The sequence below is a fragment of the Lissotriton helveticus genome, chromosome 11, assembly GCF_964261635.1.
Source record: "Lissotriton helveticus chromosome 11, aLisHel1.1, whole genome shotgun sequence".
Lineage (NCBI taxonomy): Eukaryota > Metazoa > Chordata > Amphibia > Caudata > Salamandridae > Lissotriton > Lissotriton helveticus.
In genome coordinates, this window is record NC_136072.1 from 1,093,413,995 (window position 1) to 1,093,432,244 (window position 18,250).

The 18,250-nt window shown below is 43.5% G+C and overlaps 1 protein-coding gene across 2 annotated transcripts in view; it reads right to left on the reverse strand.

Annotated features, from left to right (window-relative positions):
- Positions 1 to 1,060: 1,060 nt before the first annotated feature.
- The window catches only part of PRR14L (proline rich 14 like), a 451,476-nt gene continuing 434,286 nt past the window's right edge, over positions 1,061 to 18,250 (reverse strand). For both annotated transcript variants that reach the window (XM_078667733.1, XM_078667734.1), the window contains exon 9: positions 1,061 to 3,502. In XM_078667733.1, coding sequence (XP_078523859.1) covers positions 3,226 to 3,502 — 277 coding nt within the window. In that variant the 3' untranslated portion in view covers positions 1,061 to 3,225. The remainder of the gene's footprint in view (positions 3,503 to 18,250) is intronic.

Here is an 18,250-nt window from a genome sequence, read left to right on the forward strand (position 1 = left end):
TGACATATGTTTACTATGTCAACTGTAATTTGAAGTGCATGCATTGGATTAATAAGTATCTGTGCATAATTGGTTGCATCAAGATAGTTTTAAGCATACTTATCTGTGCCTTGGCTTAATCTGTACTCTCCCTCTACCTGGTGCTATGTTGATCTTCCCAAAGGGATGGTTATTGGTGCCTCTCGTGTAACCGCTCAAAACATTTTCAGTCTTCTCCCATTTTCTCTTTTATTTCTGCATTTCCACATTTACGCCTAATACAATCTTGAAATCATCCTTCTTTCAAACTAACAATCTTTTTTTTCCATGTTATCTCATCATTCATGTATTACTGTATTTTCCTTGAAAATCGTGTATTTCTTTATTTTCCTCCCTGTATCTTGTTACTTCTAACTGTTCAATCTTCATCCCAATGACTGACTTACTGTTTAGTCTACCAAAATGCATTCCATACCTTTTTCTCACCTGCTCGATTGCTGGAACACTCTACTTCTTGGAACTGCTGTTTACTTGCCACCACCACTAAAAATGCTTAAGTAATTTCCTGCTCACTTTATCATTAACATTCCTAGGACTGTCCATTCTAATATATTGTACTCCCATTGTCCTTAAATCTATCCAAGGCTCTCCCCCCTTTAACTTTTGCTATCTCTTCTCAATTCATTAGATGGTCCTCTCAATTGCCAGTTAATTTTCTTTACTTGGCACTATCAATTGAAATCTTGGTTCTTCGCAATGGTCTCAATATGCTCCTCAGCTCTTATGTGTGTTCAGTCTCAGTCTCTTCACAGACTCCTCTCTGCATCTCGTTCAACTTCTCAAGCTTTTGATAAGCCAAATTATTTCATCACAATCAATTATCTTCTTCTGTCTCTTTTTCTACTCCCAACCCCTGCTCGGTCCTATTATGTTCCATTTCTGTTTAAACCAACTGTGAACACATCTCGGATGCTACATCCTGAGTATGATCTGAGGAGCAAATGGAGTCCAGAGCAGCAAACCAATTGGTTGTCAAACATTTCACACTTAAAGCCGTTGCAAGTACATGAATACACAGAAATGCAAAAAAAATATTTTTTCTTTATTTATATAAATTAAACAAAACACAAGTACAATGGAATATTAGATGCACTCAAGCAGTAAAAATATGGGCAGCTGCATGTTTAGGGGCACATCACAAAGTCCTAAAAATGGTTTCTAAAGTAGTTGGTGCGATAAGGTGGACCCATCCAGGCAAAGAGCGTTCAGGAACGCCTTTCCTGTTCCTTCTTTACTGGGTGGGGAAGGGAAAGGGCGAATATGCTTTAGGTTAGCTTTTAGAATTGTGGTACAGCCCTTCAGTTTAATTAGTAAGGGAGCAGCCAATAGTACATGCAGAGACCAGCGTTCTCTGCTCCAAGTCTGAATAAATAAAAGAAATCTGTCAACGTAAAGCAACAGGTGTTCAGAGGGCCTTCATGGCAGCCACTGAGATGACGGCAGTACTTTGGAAACATACATCATGTGCACTACGCTTATATAAGTAGGACATGCCTTTCTCAGTTTAAAGAGGCAGGCTTATAAAATATACTGAGTTGGCTGGAAGGTACAGAAAAAGTCAGCCCCCCTTAGAGAGGATTCTATAAAAGGAGAAAGGACAACAAGTTTATCTTTCAGAGAAGTACATTTCATACAGGAGAACCCTGCTCCTGTTAGGAGCAAGGACAACCACCTGCTGTTGCTAGGCTGACCATCACTCGAAATGGATCCCATACCTTATGTGACAGTTCTCTAAAACAAGCCTGGAGAAGGCACTGAACAACTGTTACAAGATTCATTAAGATACATCACAGTGCTCCTTCAGACCTTGGGCCTCCATCGTGTTCCTTCAAGGAATAAACATGTATGCTCCTTGTGTTTATTCACATACAGTCAGCAGTTGTAGACATGTAGAAAAATTATGGAAGCAGTACTGCAAGTTGGGCAACAAGATTATTCTTGGAATAAATGGATTCACCCACCCAGTAGTAAATATGTCTCGCTTTATCGCACAGGTAATGTTCTAGAAAGGATCCCCTAAGCACAGCTGAGGGGACCAATGAGAGGAATGGTATCAGTGGGGCCAAGTTAAACAGAACCTTGTGTTGCACTGACCTTCTATTTGCATGAGAACTATCCCAGGATGCAACACAGTTCATTTGGAAGGAAAGGGTCTGTCCAGCAGGCACCTTTTTAAATAAATCCCACCAAATATTTCAGACCTATAATCATAAATTTAGCAAAGCAAATTAGAATCATTTAAGTAAAGAACACTTCAGCAACCAACTGAACTCTAAAACATACAACAAGCACATGATCATTATATAGAGGGCAGGGTCTCTCATCTGCAAGAATAGCGATGTGTGAATACGTATAGTCTAGCCACATGGACAAAACCTTCCAAGTACACGTAAGGAGTAGAACAGAACAAAATTCACAACAAAAGAATGGAAGGAAGATGGACATTCACCTGTCCTGTAGCACACCTGAGAAGGTAATCACATCCCCTGCCCTCAATAATTTTCTCGACAGCGAGCGCACACTTATCGGCGAGCACACACATATTTTAAAATGGCCCTTGATTTTAATGAGAAATAAAAAAAAATATTATTAATATTGTGTTTCTATAAGATTAAGTTTCCTATAAACAGCAAACTACAAAATATACAAGTGCAATTTGTTTTCCAGTGGGGATCATCAAAGGCTCCTTGGTGTGTGTGTGTGTGTTTGTAACCCCAGCACCACTGGGCTAAGGTTACTAAAATGAACACCAGGGCGGTCATCTTGTTAGGCAGGAGCCTTTAAAAGTCATCACAGTACCACTGGGTTAGGCAGGCAGAACACAATGTTGAGTTGGCAAGAAAGAGGACATTGAAAAAATCCCCACTCGCCAACTAAGGCAGACTCTGACACCATAGATCAGAGCCCCATGCCTGTCTTCAAATAATATGGAATTAGTCCAGTTAGTGATTAGTCCAGATGAGCCCTGGAGTAAGAAGGGTGTGGAGAAAGATAAAAGTAAGCTTCGTCCTTAAATCCTCTTACTCAGAGTATTTGTTAAAGAGAGGCCCAGGCATCAACTGGTCACCTTTTAATTAGAAGAATAGAAGGTTGGTTGCTCTACTGTGCACCTGCCAAATGAGGGAATGTGTCTTAGAAAGCCAGCAATGTTGCAACTTAGTCAGGAATCACAGGCTTTTTCCCCTCTCAGTGCCCACACAATGCCTCACGAGCATCCTCCTCAGCCAAAAAGATCTCCAGGTCCATCAGCTTCTGAATGAGAAGGGCATCTAGCTCACTGCCATCCAGGGTGCCCCTTCGGCCACGAGTGGAGCCACCCACTGCTTTCATCTTCCCCTTGGCTTTTCTTTTCCTGGGTACAGTGAAATCCTGAAACTCCAAAACCCGCTTTCGCTTCTGCTGGCTGACCGCTACTAGAGATCCATTCTTCTCCTTTGGCTCCTCGAAGATTGTCTCAAGACACCTGCAAAGGACATGGACACATGGCTAAGTACAGTTACACTATTTTTAAGTCCATGACATTTTTAAAATTCTTAACAAGCTATACAAAACACAACACGTTATGATGGTTGCTTGTAAAGCTTGTATTGTGCTAAAACTGCCTCAATGGGTTGTGCAGAGGAGAGGCTTACACGAGAGGGAAAATGTTCACACCTGAAGGAAGGAGTCAAATCAGAGGAAGGGAGGCGAGGCACATGGGAGAGGCAACAGCAGAGTTTGGTAAGTGAGAAGTTGGTGTTGGGTGTGAAAGCAGAAAGTGCAACAGACAGTGCTTAATTTGCAAACAACTAAATGTCAGGGCTCCAAGGCATTTCGCATAGGTCCACTGCAATTGCTGCAACACACATGCCACTTTAAACTTCAGATTTAAAAGTGTTATCATTTTTTTAAGATTCATTAAACAATTAAATACTCCACGAATTAGCTTTGCTTAAAAATTACACACACACACACACACAGCATCACCATGTGGTGGATTCTCATTAGTAGGTGCCGGTGCTTAGAATAACTGCTGGTGCTGAGCACAGGAAAACACCGGAACAAATTAAGCACTGGCAACAGGGACTGTATGGAAGCGAATGAGAAAATAAGAAAGGGTTAGATTGTAGACTGATTTGCACATTGCTAAAAAAAAATTTGAAAGGGCATGGTGCAGCAATATATTTACGCATGCCCGAGTGGGAAATGGGCAATCTATCATGGCCAGTTAAATAAAACTAGGGGAGCAGAGCTCAGTATTTTGTGTTTTGGAGATCAAAGAGTAAGAACTGGAGGGCCAAGGAAGAGTCAATTGGGTTAGGTAAAAGGCGCTGATGGGGTTTAATTGATTGAATAAGAAAGCGGGTTGGCTCTTCTGGATGTCGTGAAAGTGGTACATGGCCACAATGGTAATGGACAGTTACATATTGGTGTATTAACAGAAGCCAAGGAAAAGGGGCTTATGGGTTTGAGAAATGGCTTGGGTGGGTTGTGAAGGAAATTTGGCCGGGGTGGACTGTGAAGGAAATGGGGAAGGAAAACAGGCAAAGAGCTGGTGATGGAGGTGGGATAGCTAGTGATTAAAAACAGAGAAGCAGTTAGTAATTCTTTCCTAAATCTTTGGGGAGAAAAGAGCATTATTGGCAAAAAGATGTTACAAAAAATTCAAACAAAGATATTGTCTGAGATTGAGAGAAATTATGTCGGTAAAGGCAGGCTAAGCGCTGATTACCCTATCCAATTTCCACTTGTATACACGGGACCAACACTGTGCAGATCATCTTGCTATTGCATGCATGCCATTAACGAAGTAGGGCAGGCAACCAAGAGATGGTGTCTGCTGATTTTACTGGACTGGACACTGCTATGAGAAGCAAAAATAATTTGCTTACTTGTACCATCAGTTCTCCAATATGGGCACCTTTATTACATTAATAAAGATGAAATATCTGTTCATATATGTGGGAATCAAACACACTTTCAACAGAGAAGTAAAGGTATCCACTAATAACACAAAGCTTATGTAGAGGAGTACTTTCCTTTCTTTTTATCATCGTTGCTACATATCAACTAAATGAATATGATAAAAATACACTAGAAAGTCTTAAAATACATGGAGCTGCATATCTACTCCAAGCTATTTTAATGTCTCCATTAAACCAATGAAGTGAAACTGGTCCAACAGGCACGCCATCGTACAAAGCAAAAACAGCTGCTGTGATGCAGCAATGCAAAGACACACCCCAATTCCACGACCACAAAGGGGTGAGCTAACACAGCTGCCCTCATCTTACTTGACCTCTCCGCCACCTTCGACACAGTCTGTCATAGCACCCTCATACAACGCCTCAACAACGTCGGAATACATGGAAAAGCTCTGGACTGGATCATCTCGTTCCTCGCCGGAAGAACACAGAGAGTCCGCCTCCCCCCATTCAAATCAGAGGCCACCGAAGTCATCTGCGGCGTGCCACAAGGATCATCACTCAGTCCCACCCTCTTCAACGTTTACATGAGTCCCCTCGCATCCATCGCTCGACAACACAACCTCATCTCCTACGCAGACTACACCCAGCTGATCCTCTCCCTCACCAAAGACCCAAACACCGCCAAAACCAACCTACACGAAGGAATGAAAGAAGTAGCTGAATGGATGAAGAACAGCCGTTTAAAACTAAACTCGGACAAAACGGAAGTCCTCATCTTAGGATCATCCCCCTCTGCCTGGGACGACTCATGGTGGCCACCAGCCCTGGGTACAGCACCCATACCTACAGATCACGCACGTAGCCTGGGCTTCATCCTAGACTCCTCTCTCTCGATGACCAGACAAGTCAACGCCATCTCATCATCATGCTTCAACATCCTACGCATGCTCAAAAAAATCTTCCGCTGGATCCCCACCGAAACAAGAGACAGTCACCCACGCACTGGTCACAAGCAGACTGGACTACGGAAATACCCTTTACGCTGGAACCACAGCCAAACTACAGAAAAAACTCCAACGCATCCAAAACGCCTCAGCCAGACTCATACTGGACATCCCCCGTCAAGCCCACATTTCCGGTCACCTGAAAGACCTCCACTGGCTCCCCATCAACAAGAGAATAACGTTCCGTCTCCTCACCCACGCACACAAGGCCCTCCACGACCTAGGACCCGAATGCCTCAACACACGACTGTCCTTCTACACACCCACCCGCCAACTACGATCGTCCAATCAAGCGCTCGCCGCAATTCCGCGCATCCACAGATCCACCATGGGGGGGAAGATCCTTCTCCTACTTAGCGGCCAAGACCTGGAATTCTCTCCCCACCCACCTCCGCCTCACACAGAACCACCTCTCCTTCAGAAAGCAGCTAAAAACCTGGCTATTCGATAAGTAAATCACCCATCCTCCCTCAAGCGCCTTGAGACCCTCTGGGTGAGTAGTGCGCTATACAAATTTCTGAACTTGAACACTAGCATGAGGATGGTGGTAGCTGATCCTTTGGGGAGAGGATTACACAAAATAATATTCGGGAAAAGGTATTGCTTCATTTAAATTTGTAAACTCTATCCTCATTTTGAAGACTTTTTATGGATGTAAGGTTTGTGTGACGACTGGTTCTAGTGCCCTCTTTTATGTTTTATTTATTCAGTAATGAGCACAAATTATATTAAGAAATCGTAAAGACAATAAGTCACAAAAAAAATAAAAAAAAGACAATTCAAAATATGTTAACACTGGATGGCTTGCGCGGTTTCAGTAGCACGGCATTGGGTGACATCAAACGTATACAGTCTGCACCCGAGACAGCCAGGTAATTTCCAATGACTCCATTCCAGAAGGATGATAATGGACACCAGAGTCCATAGTTACACTCTGTCAAACGTCTGGTCCAGGTTATAACTTTTGGGAGACCATTTTGCCAGGTATGCCTGATAGGGCGCCCAGATATTTTGAGGCCCCAGATTTGGGTTGCATTAATATGGATTCTGCTACTTACCCTGTAAGCATCTGTTCTTTGTATGTAGGGCTGTAGATCCACATGGTCTGCCTACTCCTGCCATCCTAGTGTTGGGTCTAGATGCTTGCAAGTTGTTTTTCTTCGAAAAAGTCTTTTCCAGGCATGAGGCAGTGTGACTTCTTCTTTTGGTGATAGTGCGCATGGGCATTGACCCCATTGTTAGACTGTTTTCACGCAAGAGGGTGAGAATGGAGTGAATGAGTGTAGTATAGAGATGTCCATCTGTACATATTATGAATAATAATAACAACCATAGATGTCCGGGGAGGACAGAGTGCAAATGTGAATCTACAGCCTACATGCCAAGAACAGATGCCTACAGGGTAAGGAACATAATCCGTTCGATGCATGTGTGCTGTAAATACACATGGTTTGCATAGACTGTATAGCAGTATTCACTGAAAGCGATGGCTAACCTGTGGGTGTTGCAGTTTGAAAAAGTGTTCTTAGGACTGCCTTTCCTAAGCCGCACAATAGTGTTTAGTAAATGTGTATGGCGTAGACCATGCAGTGGCTTTACAAATGTCAGCTATAGAAATGTTACTTAAAAAGGCCAGGGATGCTCCTATTTTACGAGTAGAATGTGCTCTAGGAGGTATAGACAACATTCTTTTGGCTTTGATATAACTTGTTTGAATACAATTAATAATCTATCTAGAGATACCAGATTTAGAGAAAGGTTTCCCTTTATGAGGGGGAGCAGAAGCAACAAAAAGTTGTTTTGGTTATGTGGAAGTCTTCGGTTCTGTCAATAAAATACAATAATGATCTTTTGACATCTAATGTATGTAAAGCTTTCTGATACAGAATCAGGTTGAGGAAGAAAACCGGTAACTCAACTGATTGGGTAATATGAAAAGCTGAGACTACTTTCTTTTGAAAGGAACTTTGAATTAGTACGAAGAACCACTATCTCGATGCAGCTGGAAAAATGGTTCTTCTAAGTTTAATGCCTGAAGCTCACAGACACGTCTTAGTGAAGTGATAGCATCAAAAAAGCCACTTTCCCAGAAATAGATTGTAGTGGACAATTGTGCAATGGTTCAAAGGGGTACCCATAAGTCTTGTTAGAACAATATTAAGATTCCATGCAGGTGCAGGTGGAATGTTTGGTGGGATAACTCTTTTAAGTCCTCCCATAAAGGCTTTAATTACTGGTACTTTAAACAGAGACAAGTGTTGTCTGTTTCAAATATATGCAGCCACTGCTTCAAGGTGTAGGCGTATGGATGCGTATTCAACGCCCCGCATATTGTAGATGTAATAAATAACAAATCATTTGTTGTAAAGAAGCATCTAGTGGTTCAACTGCTTGATTATTGCAATAAATAACAAACATTTTCCACTTTGCTGAAAAGCATGCAGTAGTGGTAGGTTTTCTTGCTTCTTTACGAATTGTCACACAATCTTGATGGTAGATTTAGGTATCCAAATTCTATGACTTCAGGAGCCTAATCGCAAGGTTGAGCTACTTGGGGTTTGGATGTCCGATTTCTCCATGGTTCTGAGTAAGAAGGTTTGAGGTGAGGTGAAGCTTCTGGTGTGAAACTACTGAAAGCTGCAGTAGTGTGGTGAACCACGGTTGACGAGCCCATGTGAGAGCTATCAAGTTGGGTGAGAGATATTTGCCTGAGCTTCCGAACCAGAAATGGAAGAAGAGGGAGAGGCAGAAAAGCATAAGCAAATATCCCTGACCAGTTAATCCATAGGGCATTACCTTTGGATAGAGGGTGTGGGAACCTGGAGGCATAGTTTGGGCATTTTGAGTTCTGAGCTGTTGCAAAGAGATCTGTTTGTGGAAATCCCCATTTTTGGAAGTATGGGAGGAGGACTTGGGGGTGTAGTTCTCACTCGTGGACTTGTCGTCACACCTGCTAAGGTGGTCAGCAAATTTGTTGCCTGTCCCAGGAAGGTGTTCTGCCAGCAGGTTGGATGTGTAATGTACTGCCTAACGTCAAATGGTCGGAGAGAGGCATGATAGCTATAGTGTGTGTGCCCCCCTCCCTGTTTTTTGTACATAGTACATAGTTGTCATATTGTCCGTCCAGACTAGGGCAACTTTCTCTATCAGGTGAGGTAGAAATGCTATTAGCACTAGGTGAACAGCTAGAAGGTCTAGGTAGTTGATGTGGAGACTCTTGTGTTTGGTGTCCCATTAACCCGGTTAGATCATGTAGATGGGCACCCCACCCTGTAAGGGAAGCGTCCACTGTGAGCATGATCTGTGGAACAGGGTCGATAAAGGGCTGCCCTTTTGATAAGTTTTGTGTGTTCCACCACTGCAGAGAGCGATAGGTGCTGCTGTCTACCAACACTAGACCCTGTGATTGATTCTATTGATGTGCTAAGCATTCTTGAAGAGGATCCATGTTTAATCTTGCATGAGGTACTATGGTAATGCATGGTGCCATCATCACTAAAAGTTGCACTTACTGTTAGATACTGATTGCTTTGAAATTGTAGCATCAGTGTCTGAAAATTGTGAATTCTGACTGCATTGGGATAAGCTTAACCTGTTTTGAGTGTTTAGCATAGCTCCTAGATATGGTTGCAGATGTGCAGGTTGGAGATGGAATTTTAGGGCATTGACTGTGAATCCCAATTGATTAAAAAGATTTATTGTAATTTGAGTGTGTTGTAACCACTTGAGATGTGTGTTGGCTTTGATAAGCCAATCGTTTAGATATGGGAAGACATGCATTTGTTGTCTTGTTAGATGAGCTGCTGCTACTACTTCTAGACATATGGGGAATATTCTAGGTGAAGTAGTTACTCCGTATGGGAGGAATTTGAATTGATAGTTTTTCCTGCTACCACAAATCTGAGGCATTTGAGATGTGCTGGGTGAATAGCGATGTGAATATACGTGCCCTTTAAGTTGTTGCAGGGTTTCTGTACTCACACAGAACTGTGCACAGAGGAGTGGAACCTCGGCAAATTAGGATGTCCCAAAACTTACCTTAGCAACCAACTCACCCCTTACCGAGCTAGCTACAGTGTCTCATTGGACATATCAAACACCCAATGTTTAGACAAACCAGAACATGAACTTACAGTACCTCAGGGTACGTGGGACTCATGAACACTCTTTCGTTATATTATCATTACAAACCAGAACATGGAGTAAAGAAGACACATGTGCATTTGAAATGTTTATTTACTAATGCCGTCTTCTCAGGCGCAGTATCTTTGATAATACAAGTATACTTATTATCAGTAGCAAAATTATCAGCATAGTTACTAAGACATAAAAAGCGAATGGTGACAGCATGTTAACATGCTGTAATGAATAAGAGTTAACAACACTTATATCTCACCCTCCCTAACACATATATTATATTATTATCTAAGAAGGTCTCTTTGGGTTGTTTTAGGGCGGGCCCATACCTTAGTGTCCTAGCATGAAGGAATCACATCAGCATACACCAGCTCTCTCTGCATGTGCACCGCATCAAGTGTGTTAACAATTCTCGTGCAAAGCAATATCAATCCCGCCTCAAGCCCAAGTTGGCAAAGGCTGCACTTGTGTTATGACTATGAAGGCGTGGAGATCAGACCTCATAACAATTCCATATCGTGTTGCTCCTGAAACTTCAGCACTCTCCGTGCAGACATGTTTTATTAAACAAAGCAGATATCAGAGCAATAACATATTATTCTCACATTCACCACGGCAAACTACTAGGTTGAAAGCTAAGTCAACAAATGAGGGTCGTGTGCAGAAGTTGCAAGAAAGGAAAAATGGCGTTTAAATCTCAAACGTACCTATGCTAACTTAACACGATATAGGGATATATAGGAGTTATACAACACCCCCCCATGATCCGAGAACGGACTAAATAAGGTAACAGAAGTGCCATCACATGAGAGCAGAATCCATTTATAAACGAGCAGGAATATAAAAATTAATGCTAAAAAAATTAGCCCACAAATATACTGTGGCTCAAGCCAATAGGCAAGCAAAAAATAAAATCTCTTGACCAAAAGTCAATAAAATCAAGGAAATGCTATCAGTCAGCATGTCAATTTGAGGCAGTGTCTATGATAAGACCGTATACGAAAAGTAAGCTGCAACAGCCTCAAGGAGGAAGTCACTGTCCTCATCCGAAAACAGTTCAGCCATCCAGTTTAAAAGATGAAAGGAACATACGTGATCTTCCAGCACCGGATCCTCTATAACCATCAGAGGACAGCTCGGTGGGTTTTCAAGAAAACTTCGTTCCAAGAAATTTTGCGCTGCCGACAACACATCCCAGGGACCCATTAGTCCATGTGCCACCGCCAAGGCCATAATCCTTTCGTCAGAACAAACCAACTCGTGAGCAATGATAGGACTCATCAGTTGATCAAAATCGACGTCAGAAGATGCTGGTCCGCAGAGACACAAATCAATGGCCCAAAGGAAATCACAGGTCAGACAGTGAAATACAGGCTGGACACAGGTGAAATAGGAGAACCGAAAAGATAATCCAAACGCCGTGCTTAGAGTCGCTAACGGCAGTGTGCCATAGTAATCAAGCATGCGGTTGCGAAACCGCGACAGTAGTAGCTGTGCGTGGTCTTGCACAGGAAGGGCATCCATATTTAAAAAGGCAGAAAACCACCAATGCGCCAGCCGCTAATGCAAGCAAAAACGGGAACCCTCCAAACAAGGATGAAAAAATAGAATGGAAGAAAGCAGGGATGACTCCAAAAATCTTCTCAAAGGAAGTCACGAGACCACCGCTAACAACTTTAAAAAAATGTGCTAGGCCCGTTGTGGAGGATGCGTTAAAGATTGAACGGACCATGGCTCCGAAATGCAAGGGCAAATCAGTGTTTAAAAGAGCCTGGACCTCCGTGCGGGTGTTAGCAATGTGAAGCACGAAAGTTTCACGGGCCGAGCTCAAGGCCACCTCTTTCTGGGACAATAGAGCTCTTATTCTAGCCATGCCGCTGAATTCTGCTCCCAAGGTCGGTATCTGTGGCCAAATGGAAGACTCCCTATGTTCACGTGTGGGAGGATAAAGAACATTTCTGCAGCAAATAACTCGCTCACTAACCGTTACTATGAAAGCTATACCTTTAATTAAACCACAGCAGTTTTCATTATTGAGCATCAAATAACTACCATTCTCTAACAATTTAAACGTGGGGATGATAGCAGGAACTGGCGTGCCCTGTAAAACGCAAGCCATATTCGGTCTGTCCCTGTTACATGAACCGTGTAACTGTATGTGTCTACACATTAAAGAATGATCTGGCGTCTCAGTACACTCATCCCCTGTTAGATAAACTTCTTGTTCATCCTTGAAACATCTGTATGTGTATGGGAGTGACCAGACCTCATGAAGAAAACCGCTACCTAAGGGTTCAAAACGACCTATTGGCACATATTTCATACAATTTGAAAACTTATATAAAGCAAAAGGCAGCGTTATTAAACCGTGGATAAGCCACGTAGCAGCAGTGGTCTCTGCCACAGAAAAAGGTAAAGATTCCAATCTTTCAATATGGAGCATAGAAAAGGAAGCATCACGCATTGAAAGCAAGCGTTGTTTGTCTGTCAAATTAAATGGTGCAAATAAAGAGGAAACGTTCATGTATCCCCAGGGAACTTTACCCATTTTTAGAGTCTGTAGTGTCCATGCAAACTGCATGATTGAACGTAATTGATTTTGACCATGGTATAATACAGACACTTCGTCATGCACAATATCAACAACAGACGACACAATATTATCTAATGTGTAAATTCTAGAGGAAAGCACGTTAATGCTATTGTCAACCACTGCAAGCACTTTCTCAAGATTTGCCTGATCAATAGCCCTAAGGCGTGAAGCAGCCTCAATCTGTGAGAGTTTCCAAATTTCATTGTAAACACCATATAACCAGCGTTTCGACCTGCCACTAGCTGGGCCCTTAATGAAATCATTCAAATCCACGTCTGCATTCAGTTTGGAAAGGTGATACTTAACCGCAGGTAAAGTTGAATGTTTCAGCCAAGCTTGACACAACTTGCCCACAGAGTAAGAGGTGACAGTATGACTCAAATCAAAACGGGGATCAGATCTAACAGTCTTAAAACCGTCAGTTATATTTAAAAACCTTTTTTGGCAAGAATCAGCACTACGGTGCCAAAGCAGCCAACCCTTGGGATTCATACTGGAAATGTTAAAGGAGGAATTCAGAAGCAGAGCCTGTATTTCTCTAATGGACAATTCAGTAAAATTACTCCAATTCTCATATTCCTCCAACTCCGGGAAAGACGGGGTGTTTAACTTTTTAGATGTAGCCAATCCAAAGCATGTGGTCTGGGAAATGGTTTCATTTAAAAACCACATATGATTTGGGATGAGACATGCACGGTGCAAAGCCTCAGTGCCTTGTACCTGCCAGGCCCTTGAGCCCCAAACTGATTTAAGGTCTATGGTATCCTTCCATAACTCATACCCTCCAGTAACTAATTGATCCAGGAAGGCCTTTGAATATAACAATTTTGTATTTGTAAGTCGAACCTTGGACAGTGGCTGTTTGTGAAATTTAAAATAAAAGGACTCGGGATTGGACTGATTAAAGTCAGTGAAATAAGTATACTTTTTAAGAAACGTTTCTGAACTCCCTTGTGTAGGTGCTGGGCAATGTTCCCACTGAGTAAAATTAACCGCATCCCTTCGGGAAGATGTCTTGTGTAAGAAGTGATTGCCATAATGTTGGTAACAGAACAATTCACCATAATTAGCAGATTCTAAATATAAATCCTCAGCATCAAAAGCAGCATAATATTTCAAATCAGAAAACAAACTTTCCACAGCATTAACATCCCAATCATCAGAACGAATGTTTTGTTTCACCACATCCCCCATATTAACTCTTAGTACGTTAGGGACATTAACGACTTCCGTTGGGCCATGAATCTGAAAACGAACTGCATCCCACGCGATTCCATCCAGAACAGGCCACGCTGTGATGTTAACCAAAGTCAAGTCTCTTTTTAATCTGTGTGTAGAATGTGAAGAGGAAAGTGGGGCCAAAGTTCCATTCAAATGAGTAATGCAAGTTCTCTCCTCGACATAGTGTCCATTCATAATCCGAAAAAAATAAAACACAAAACCAATTGACATAAAAAGGTAAACTGAAAAAAGGACCAGCCAAATGTATATCCAAGGAGGTATCAAAAAATGTTTTTTAAACAGGCTAGCATATAATGCAATTTTAGAGGGTTTTTTCAAGGCAAGGGAAGCAGAGTCAAATGAAAATCTGGATTCCGTTGCTAAACGAGCTTGCAGGTCAGGCATGGACAAATCAGTGGGGTATGTATAGTCTGTCTCATCAAGGTTAGTTCCTGGTAAATTATTCAATAATGGACTGGAAACAGCAGGTAATTCGATGGCCACCTCAGGTTCATTATTAGAATCAGTGGGCATAATTGAATTTCTCACAATGGAAGGACAGGAAACAGCCGGTGTCATGCTAAGAAGAATCGGCCACTCTGTGTATCTTGACATTGTCAATAGAAATAAACCTGTTTTCCTTACGACCTGGAAGTGGTGGTAAAATGACTGTTCTTGTGCCCTTCACTCCAAGCACTGGGACCGGAGCTCGATAGGAAGGACCAAACTCTTTCTTGTTGTCGATCTTCTCTCGAACCAGTTCTCCAACTTGGGGTAGCCAGCCAACTACCGGGATCTGCAACGCATCATCCGACGTGGAGGGCAAATGTTCCTTTGCAAGAGTGTCTCTCGTCTTTTGTAGATTCTGTAAAACATTGCAATGTTCATCTGCGTCAAAGGAAGTGGCGCGAACCACCGAGTCTAGACCGTCAAGGTCAGGGACGAACATCTTGATGCCAAAGAGCATTTCGTATGGGGTCCGCCCACCCAGAGACCTCCTAGGGAGATTATTAAGAGCACGCTGCACGCCATAGAGGTGAGCCAGCCAATTTCTGCCAGTGCCTATAACTCGGGCTGTCAAAGATTGCTTTAAATCACGGTTCATTCGTTCAACTACACTATTACCCTCGGGTCTGTAGGGTGACGAAAACTTGACTTGGACCCCCATCGAAGTCATGGCATCCTTATACGCCTTAGAGGCGAAAGCCGGACCCTGATCCGAATGGAAGGTACCACAGGCAAAAATCCCTATAAAGATACGCAAATCTCTGATGACAGTCCGGGAATCAGCGCTGCGATGTGGCCATAACCACACAAAGCGTGTGCATGAGTCAACTGCTACTAAGATGTATTTATACGCAGTATCAGATGAAAATGGACCGCAGTGATCTAAATAAACACAGCCTAGTGGTTTATTAGAAATGTACAACTGAGTCTGAGGCGGACGCGTAGCAGTCGAAGGTTTAATCTGCTGGCATATGTCACATAGAAGGACATAATCACGCGTCTGTTTGTACAGTCCCCGCCACCAGAAACGATGTTGTAGTTGCGTTACAGTGGCTGAGACGCCCGCATGCGCAGACGCCACACCTTCATGAGCCGCTGTAATCAAGTCTGTTCTGCGATCCGAGTTGGGAATCAGCCGTTCCCCAACTTCAGGAATTGTCACAAAAGGAACCTTTTCGGGACTTAAGTGGTATTTATACTTCGAAGGGAATCCCGAAGGATGTTTACTTCCCTTCTCAGAGGCAGCAATCGCTGCCAAGATGTCGCTATCAATCTTGGTTTTAGACCTAGTAACTGCTGCAACTAAGTATGTAGATACTGCTGATTTCGCTGCTTCATCAGCAAGCGAGTTGCCAACAGCGTGAACTCCCACGCGCTGATGACCGAGAGTATGAATCACATAAACGAGTGGCAACATAGCCTTAAGCTCTGCCACTCGAACCCAGATCATTTTATGTTTTATTGTGCTACCCTTGGAATCATGAAAGTCATTTTGAATCCAAAAGAACAAGTTTTCATTGTAAGACTGCACACAGTAGTAAGAATCACTTACAATTAGTGTAGTAACACTTGGATCTGCGTACTCCAAAGCTAGTAAGAGAGCACGAAGCTCTGCCAATTGTGCGGTGCAATCGCCCAGGGGCAACGTGTGTACCTCCCTGGAAATGAACTCATCATTCAACATAGCACCGACCACAATGGCGCATGCGGAAACGTAGGCATGTTTAGAGCCATGCGCAACCTGCGCCGACCCATCAGTGTAAATGATGCAATGGAAGTCCTCCAAAGGTCGCATCGCCAGAGGAGCAGGGTGAACGAATTCATACTGCAAGTACTCCTGCGACCGTAAGGAAGCGTCAAAAATAAACATGACATCTGCGGATGACAATGACGCAGCCCACTGAATCCACCGAGGGTGCAAAGCCTTCGAATTTGGTACACTGGCTTTCGTGACTGCCTCTAAATGAGGACAGGGTGTTACCACTAGCATGCGCTTCCCCTGTGACAGAGCACGTTCTTTTAGAATTGCCATCTGTACAGCAGTTAAAACCTTTTCTATGGTGGGAAACCGCATCTCAGCCGAGGTGTACAAGTGTGACTTGTAAGCAATAGGTACTGTGTCACCTTCATTAAAAGTGAGGTAGGTGAAACCCACCGTCCCAGGAATTATTCTTATGACCAGGTTGGTGTGGTTATCACGAGTCAGTAAATATTTAGAAGCGAGCAGATCAGCCTGCAAGGATTGCAAAATGGCTGAATGCTCAGGCAGCCAGCATGATTTTGAGAAAGTTGGTTGTATCAAAGCATACAAAGGCTTGATACGCTGGGCATATTCCGGAATGTAAGTTCTGCCGAAATTCAAAAAGCCCAGTAAGGATTGTAATTTTTTCAGAGTTGTTGGTGCGCGCAATTGTGCGCACTTCTCCAAGAAGTGAGGAGCCAAACCTCTACCTTCATTGTTGAGCTCATAGCCCAAAAACAACACTGTGTGTTCAGCAATGTGCGATTTTGCAAAGTTGAATTTGTAACCCATGTCAGCGAAATTGCAAACAAGAGAATTTACACGACACAGATGCTCCCAAATATCGTCGTCTGTGAGATATATGTCATCCACATACGAAAAAGCATCAGGGTCGAGTGCCTCCAGAATAGAGACAATTCGAGCGGTAAATACACCAGGACTATTCTTGTAGCCCATTGGAAGACGCCGGAATTGCTTTTGGACTCCAGCGCTTGTAAAACTGGTCCATTGGGAGCTAAAGCTGTCCAATCTGTGGGCATAAAAACCATTGGATATGTCAAGCGTTGTCTTGAAACGCTTACGCACGAGACTATCCACTAGGGCAGAGCCGTGGGTATTCTGTACTGCACAGTTACGGCAATGCGAGTTCAAATGCCGGTAATCCAAAACCAAACGATATGATCCGTCAGGTTTATTCACAGTAAAAAGGGGATTATTCATCGGTGACACACACGTTTCAATAACTCCCTGATATTCCAATTGTTCAAGGATTTCCGCGACGGAAGATTTTGCTTCACGCCGAATGGGATATTGAGGTTGAGGCTGCGGCTGAGACCGCAACGGAATTTCGTGGCAAGGCGACAATTTATCCCAACCACATTGGTTACGGTACAGAGCCGGCGCGAGAGCCCGAGCCCACTCTTCTGCAAAATGCTGCGCATGCTCTTTCGAGACAGTGTTCGCGAAACTGGGTAGGATTACCTCCTCCCCTCGCGGCGCCGCGAGCACAAAAGGTGGGGGCCAGTCAGCCTCCGAAAGTAAAATATCATATGTAGAAGACAGATTCTCCCAAAATACACCTTTAACGGTACGCTGTATGTCACCTTCAATTAACAGGACAATTTCATATAGTCTTTCAGGGGGAGCAAGTCTCGTATCCGCTGTTTCTATCACAACGTAAACATCAGTCGCTGTCACCCTCAGTAGTGGACGCAGCGCCTCTCTGACTATGGTTATCTCCGCCGCGCTGTCCAGCAAGGTCAGAGCCCACGTCAGATTCCCAAGCCGCGTTCTCACTATCTGTGGCATATCGATGCGCTGTTAAGGCTGCGACTTTCTTTTTCGCAAACTGCGGACGCCTAGGCGTAGAATCCTCCTGCTTCACCGCGCCGTCCGTCTGGCGGGACTGGCCACGTCCTTGTTGGCCACCACGTCCACGTCCACCCCCTCCTCCTCCACCGGTCTTCGGGGCCGATGTGTCCTGAAAGGAACGAGGAGAGCGTTGATCAGAACCCTGAAAACGATCAGGCGATTTAATCATCGCGCGGTCGCGCAAATCATAAACTTTTTCGGGTGGCGCAGGAGCTTGTATTGCAGGAAA